The sequence below is a fragment of the Tachysurus vachellii genome, chromosome 12, assembly GCF_030014155.1.
Source record: "Tachysurus vachellii isolate PV-2020 chromosome 12, HZAU_Pvac_v1, whole genome shotgun sequence".
Classification (NCBI taxonomy): Eukaryota; Metazoa; Chordata; class Actinopteri; order Siluriformes; family Bagridae; genus Tachysurus; species Tachysurus vachellii.
In genome coordinates, this window is record NC_083471.1 from 25,285,462 (window position 1) to 25,292,961 (window position 7,500).

At 43.4% G+C, this 7,500-nt stretch overlaps 1 protein-coding gene across 1 annotated transcript in view; it reads left to right on the forward strand.

Annotated features, from left to right (window-relative positions):
* txnrd2.2 (thioredoxin reductase 2, tandem duplicate 2) overlaps positions 1 to 7,500 on the forward strand; it is a 23,350-nt gene that overhangs the window by 9,897 nt on the left and 5,953 nt on the right. Inside the window, exons 11-13 of the mRNA XM_060882995.1 lie at positions 876 to 1,050; positions 4,275 to 4,411; positions 5,995 to 6,090. Coding sequence (XP_060738978.1) covers positions 876 to 1,050; positions 4,275 to 4,411; positions 5,995 to 6,090 — 408 coding nt within the window. The remainder of the gene's footprint in view (positions 1 to 875; positions 1,051 to 4,274; positions 4,412 to 5,994; positions 6,091 to 7,500) is intronic.

Genomic DNA, 7,500 nt, shown 5'->3' on the forward strand with positions numbered 1-7,500 from the left:
ATCTCTGAATTCATCTCTGGGGGGGGGGGAGTCGTAGCCTTAATGGTTAGAGAGTCTGACTCCTAACCCTAAGGTTGTGGGTTCGAGTCTCGGGCCGGCAATAAGACTACTGAGGTGCCCTTGAGCAAGGCACCGAACCCCCCCAACTGCACCCCGGGCGCCGCAGCATAAATGGCTGCCCACTGCTCCGGGTGTGTGTTCACGGTGTGTGTGTGTTCACTGCTGTGTGTGTGTGTGTGTGTGTGTGTGCACTTTGGATGGGTTAAATGCAGAGAACAAATTCTGAGTATGGGTCACCGTACTTAGCCGTATGTCACGTCACTCACTAGTCACTCACTAGTCACTCACTAGTCACTCACTAGTCACTCACTAGTCACTCACTAGTCACTCACTAGTCACTCACTAGTCACTAAATCCTCTACAGCTCACGAACATGTTTACAAACTTAGACAAAAGGTTTTCGTTTCTTTCGTGAAATCCGCCGCATCGTGAAACGGTCCTGAATTGTGAAGATTTGAAAATAAGTTTTTTTGTAAAGTTCATGTGAAAAAATATTGTGGTTATTTATTTATTTTATTTTTTAAATTAAAAACAGAATATAATTATTTTTTTTTTTCTATCACTCTGGTTAATAACATTAAATATACATTTCAACATCTTTTTTTTTTTAAATAATTAAATCAATATTTTTTTATAATCGTTTTGCTTAAAATTGTGAGCTGACATTTTTTTTTAGAAATGTTTCAAATTCATCTCATGCGATTTTTAATCGCTGTATAATTCTTTACGGTTTTAAATCATTTATAAACATAAAAGTTTATAGTGAATCTTTTACACCAGAAATCACTTTAATACTTTTTTTTAAATTCCCGCAGCAAATTTCCCGTTTGGTGACGGATCACATGGAGGCTCACGGGACTCGTTTCTGCTGGAGCTGCGTTCCTGAGAAGGTGGAGAAACTTCCATCAGGTCTTCTACAGGTCACCTGGACGGACACGCGGAGGCAGGAGGAGCATCAGGACACGTTCAGCTCGGTGCTGTGGGCTGTAGGTGAGGACGGAGCTCACGGTTCTGTGTTCTCAGTAATGATGGTAATGATCATGTCAGGATGACAGACAGACTTTAACGATCCCACAAGAGAAATAACGTTACAGAAAATATAACACAAACGTCAGAAGGAACAAAAAGCACAAGCAGGATGACTCTTGTTCCATAAAAACAAAAGTTATAATAATAATAATAGTGATGTCAAAAGTAAATAGACAGAAGTAACCAATAATAATGACCTACATAAAAGGTTTAAAAAAAAAAGGTGTAACAACAAATGTGAAAATAATAAAAACAAAAAATCTACCTGAAGTAACAAAAAACCTGGAAGTAACAAAAAACCTGGAAGTAACAAAAAAACCTGGAAGTAACAAAAAAAAACCTGGAAGTAACAAAAACAGATCAATTTTGAAAGAATAAACATGGCGGTGGGCACGGTGGCTTAGTGGTTAGCACGTTCGACTCACACCTCCAGGGTTGGGGGTTCGATTCCCACCTCCTCCTTGTGTGTGTGGAGTTTGCATGTTCTCCCCGTGCCTCGGGGGTTTCCTCCGGGTACTCCGGTTTCCTCCCCCGGTCCAAAGACATGCATGGTAGGTTGATTGGCATCTCTGGAAAATTGTCCGTAGTGTGTGATTGTGTGAGTGAATGAGTGTGTGTGTGTGTGCCCTGTGATGGGTTGGCACTCCATCCAGGGTGTATCCTGCCTTGATGCCCAATGACGCCTGAGATAGGCACAGGCTCCCCGTGACCCGAGGTAGTTCGGATAAGCGGTAGAAACTGAGTGAGTGAGAGAGTAAACATGGTGGCGGTTGCAGGAACGGCCTACAAATCAATAAAAAAAAGTGTGGGAAAGTAAAAGCTTGGTCTTGTTTACGTCCATTTTTTTTACTTTACCAGCTTTTAAAAAAAATCCTAATAAAAGCTGCTTTATTTGATCATTTAGTTTTTTTTGTTTTTTTTTGCTGCACTGTGCCTTTAATTCTGCTCCTGATACCACGTGTAACTTTTCGCTCTTAAATAAAATCTTTCAACGTTTGGAGCTTTTTTCCTTTTTTTTTTTTTTTTTACATTTTTAATCTCGCATGCAAACACACGGCACAAACCGCGGCGTCAGCACACCGAGGACCATCATACTGACAACAGCATAATAAAGCTTGAGCAGGAATCACCAGGGGACGTGTTAATCACCGGCTCAGGATGCAGCAGGGCTCTGAGGGTCGCCATATTCCCCGCCTCGCTCCCTCGCTTCACTCCGGCCTTTTCCTTTTACTCTGTTCATCCCTCAGTGTGTCCTCAGTGTTCGCATTGTCTGTCTTTTCTTTGTCTGTTGTTCTGGTTGGAGTTTATTTATTGGCGGCTGAGCGATGTTTTATTAAACGATGATGATGATGATGATGATGATGATGATGATCCTCATGATCAACACACACAGCATTTCGTATAAACTCAGAGACACTGGAATTTTCTGGTCAGAGATGACGTGCCTCTCCATCCTGACTGCACTCTTCCTCTTTCGCAGGTGTCTGACGGAGGGCAGGAAGGGGCAGATTTCCTCTAACATTCAGCTCTTATTGCTCCCATGCCAATAATACACACTGGCAGTCTGTCCAGTTTACAGCTCGGCCCGTCGAGACGTTTTTGTTCCGAAGTTACGTTTAGTCCTTTTAGCTTTTCTCTGTTTTAGAAGTGTTCCACTCTTGCAAATGCAAATTAGAATAGGACTCGTGTTAAACCTGTTTCGCTCTTATTTAAATCTCAGCGTTTTAGTCGACAAAAGACCCAGAGAAAGAAAAATAAGGAAGGAACCAGAGCAAATAAAGGTGCGTGTGACCAAAGTAAAATGCATAAGCAAGAAGGACGTAACAAAGCACTCCAGAAAAAATGGTGGACGGAACAAAGCGTCTGTGTGGAAAGTCAAACTAATACAATAATCATGGATTTGGAAGATTTTTCAGTAGATTGTGCAGATTTGACCTTAAACATGTTTGAATGGAAAGAAGCTGAATAGAAAAGTCTCTGCATCTTCCTGCTTCCAGGTTTACAACGATCATCCTATTCAGGTTAATGTGACACAAGGCTACGATGCGTTAAATAACGGTGACGTCGTCTTGTTCAGAGGAACCTGTGGTGCATGAGGTTTTATCATCAGCAGGATCTGAATACAATGAAATGTTCAAATCTGAGAGAGAGACAGACAGACAGACAGGACAGGCTGAGATATAGAGTGAAAGACAGAGAGAGAGAGAGACAGACAGACAGAGAGAGAGAGAGAGAGAGAGAGATGGACAAAGAGAGAGAGAGAGAGAGAGAAAGAGGGACAGAGAAAGACCGAGAGAGAGAGACAGACAGAGAGAGACAGACAGAGAGACAGAGAAGGTGGGGGGACGAGGACAGAATGCCGACGTCCTGAATATTACACGTTTGTCCTTGGCAGCGTAAAATCAAGGACACTGTTTCATTCTTGTGAGGATCGTTGTTTTTTGTTGTTTTTATTTGTAGACAATGGGACTCTTTCTCTGCAAAGTCTTATCACACAGACATATGGGAGGGTGTGTGTGTGTGTGTGTGTGTGTGAGAGAGACAGAGACTTTCAGTGACTTTAAGAACAATAAACATTGACAGGTAGAACTTTTAATAGTTGTTGATTGTGTTTGTGTGAATTTACTGCGTCAGATTGTAAATGAAAATGATTTCACTTTGTCAATAAGAAAAGCTGGTCTGTGTGACGTTATGGCTGGGTTTGAGCAGACCAAGCCCACATACACTTCTCTGACTGACAGCTACAGAGGCCACCACTTTTTCTATCATAATTGACCAGTCTATCAGTTCTATCATAAATATCAGAGGCCACGCCTCTTTGACTGAGATTGACAGAAATAGGGGCCAAGCCTCCATCAGTTGTAATAATGTTGCCAAGGCCACACGCACTCCTCTGTGACTGACAGAGGCTGTACCTATTTTACTGCCCCCTCTCTTTTATTGTCCCGAATAATTAATAATTAAACCTGCTTCATAGAGACGAACAGGTAAAGTCAATTGACAGGTACCGAGACCACGCCCAGTGATTGCCACAGACTGATTGGCCACACCCCCTTCACTAATTTGAGAAATGCGGTGCCAAGTGAATATGTTTGATGAACACTGACCACTGACACACATCGTGTGAGTGTGTGTGTGTTTTACTCTGTTACACTGATGTAATTACAGTAAAGCTCTGGTTGCAGGTCGAGCTCCTGAAAGCACAACGCTGAACTTGCAACACGTCGGCGTTCAGCTTAACACAGACACGGGCAAAATCATCGTTGGTGAAGACGAACAAACATCTGTGCCCAATATATATGCCATTGGAGACATTGCACAGGTACTGAGGAGACACACACACACACACACACACACACAACCTCTAATACATGTCTGACACATCTCACAGGCTGATCATATATCTGAACTGTCAATCATCTAAAGCAGCTGTGTGCTTTCTGGCACACACACACACACACACACACACACACACACACACACACAGGCTGCTTCACTCTTCACAACTGACAGCAATTTTCTCTTTTCATACCTGCCAGTGCTGCTCACTTTTTTTTTTTTTTTTTTTTTTTTTTTATAAATGAAACACCTGGCATTACAGAAATAAAAGCTTTACAGCCCCAGCTGCCTGTTATACCCCATTCGCCCCCCCCCCACCCACACACACACACACACAGATTAACTTTTGTCTTTCTCACACTGATGCAACCACCAGTTAATCTGCCTTTTCCTTCTTCTTTTCTTTATCCTGTTTTTCTTTTTTTATCTGTCTGTCTATCCTGTGTCTGTCTATTAACTCGTCCTCTCCTGTCAGTTTATCTGTTTGTTTGTTTGTTGTTATTTGTTTATCATCAATCCTCTCCACACACCTCACGGCCTACATCTGTGTTTTTCTGTCTGTCTGTCTGTGTTCTATTTGTCTGTCTGTCTGTCTGTGTTCTATTTGTCTGTCTGTCTGTCTGTCTGTGTTCTATTTGTCTGTCTGTCTGTCTGTCTGTCTGTCTGTGTTCTATTTGTCTGTCTGTCTGTCTGTGTTCTATTTATCTGTCTGTCTGTGTTCTATTTGTCTGTCTGTCTGTCTGTCTGTGTTCTATTTGTCTGTCTGTCTGTGTTCTATTTGTCTGTCTGCCTTGTATTCTGTCTTTGCCTGTCTATCAGTCTGACTGTCTCTGTCTGTCTCTTCATTTGTCCCTGAATAGTTGTCTGTCTGTCCATCTGTCTGTTTTACTGTCTGTCTGCTGTCCATCTGTGTGTTTTATCTTTTTCCTCTTTCTGACTGTCAGTCAATCTTTGTCTATCTGTCGGATATGTCTGTCGAATGTTTGTGTCAAGAAAGGTGCAGGTTTGTGTAGGTGCGAGTCACAGTGCTGGAGAGTTCGCCTGCAGCTCTCTCTCTCTCTCTCTCTCTCTCTCTCTCTCTCTCTCTCTCTCTCTCTCTCTCTCCCCCTCTCCCTCTCTCTCGCTCTCTCTCCCTCTCTCTCTCTCTCTCTCTCTCTCTCTCTCTCTCTCTCCCTCTCCCTCTCCCTCTTTCTCTCTCTCTCTCCCCCCCCTCTCCCTCTCCCTCTCCCTCTCCCTCTCTCTCTCTCTCTCTCTCGCTCTCTCTCTCTCTAATCCTCAGTGTGACTGACACTGACATTATGTTTTAGAGATAACCATCTCCAGAGCGGGTCTGATCTTTCTGATCAAACCATTTAGCCGCACATCCGTCCAGAGAGTGTGTGTGTGCGTGTGTGTGTTTGTGTGTGTGTGTATGTGTGTTTGCATTGTGCAACGTGACCATAATTAACTTCACTATCCATAATCCAGTGGATTAATTTAATTATTAATCTTCATAGTAATATAGCTGGTCTTCCTGTCAAAGTTGTTACACAACCAGGTGTGTGTGTGTGCGTGTGTGTGTTTCAGGGTCGTCCCGAGCTCACCCCGACTGCCATTAAAGCAGGTAAACTCCTGGCTCGGCGTTTAGCCGGACACTCGGAGCAGCTCATGAACTACGACAATGTGAGTTGAACAAAGCGACAAGTTCATCTGATCTGATCAATCTGTTGTGTAGGAATAAAACACACAACGTCCTGCTGTTGTAGGAAAATAATCAACCTCAACGTCCTGAAACAAGCGAGCACCCCAATGCTGATCACTATCCTATAACCGCACCTGAAGTGGTTTATTTCTCTAACTCCTCTAACAATGTGCTGATTTTTGTGTTTATAAAAAATATCCTGCCACCATTTTTTATCCCTTTGTTACATTTAGTGGTAGAAATTTCTATAAACAATCATTCTGTTGGAATTAATAATTAATACTATCTGTCTGTGTGTGTGTCTCTGTCTGTGTGTGTGTGTGTCTCTGTCTGTGTGTGTGTGTCTCTGTCTGTGTGTGTGTGTCTCTGTCTGTGTGTGTGTGTCTCTGTCTGTGTGTGTCTATCTGTCTGTCTGTGTGTCTATCTGTCTGTGTGTGTGTGTCTATCTGTCTGTGTGTGTGTCTATCTGTCTGTGTGTGTGTGTCTATCTGTCTGTGTGTGTGTCTGTGTCTATCTGTCTGTGTGTGTGTGTGTCTATTTGTCTGTGTGTGTGTCTATCTGTCTCTGTGTGTGTGTGTGTGTCTATCTGTCTCTGTGTGTGTCTGTGTCTATCTGTCTGTGTGTGTGTGTGTCTATCTGTCTGTGTGTGTGTGTCTATCTGTCTGTGTGTGTGTGTGTCTATCTGTCTGTGTGTGTGTGTGTCTCTGTCTGTGTGTGTGTGTGTCTCTGTCTGTGTGTGTGTGTGTCTCTGTCTGTGTGTGTGTATGTCTCTGTCTGTGTGTGTGTGTCTGTCTGTGTGTGTGTGTCTCTGTGTGTGTGTCTCTGTCTGTGTGTGTGTCTCTGTCTGTGTGTGTGTCTATCTGTCTGTGTGTGTGTCTATCTGTCTGTGTGTGTGTGTGTCTATCTGTCTGTGTGTGTGTGTCTATCTGTCTGTGTGTGTGTGTCTATCTGTCTGTGTGTGTGTGTGTCTCTGTCTGTGTGTGTGTGTGTCTCTGTCTGTGTGTGTGTGTGTCTCTGTCTGTGTGTGTGTGTCTGTCTGTGTGTGTGTGTCTCTGTCTGTGTGTGTGTCTCTGTCTGTGTGTGTGTCTCTGTCTGTGTGTGTGTCTCTGTCTGTGTGTGTGTCTCTGTCTGTGTGTGTGTCTATCTGTCTGTGTGTGTGTGTCTATCTGTCTGTGTGTGTGTGTCTATCTGTCTGTGTGTGTGTGTGTCTCTGTCTGTGTGTGTGTGTGTCTCTGTCTGTGTGTGTGTGTGTCTCTGTCTGTGTGTGTGTGTGTCTCTGTCTGTGTGTGTGTGTCTGTCTGTGTGTGTGTGTCTCTGTCTGTGTGTGTGTCTCTGTCTGTGTGTGTGTCTCTGTCTGTGTGTGTGTCTCTGTCTGTGTGTGTGTCTATCTG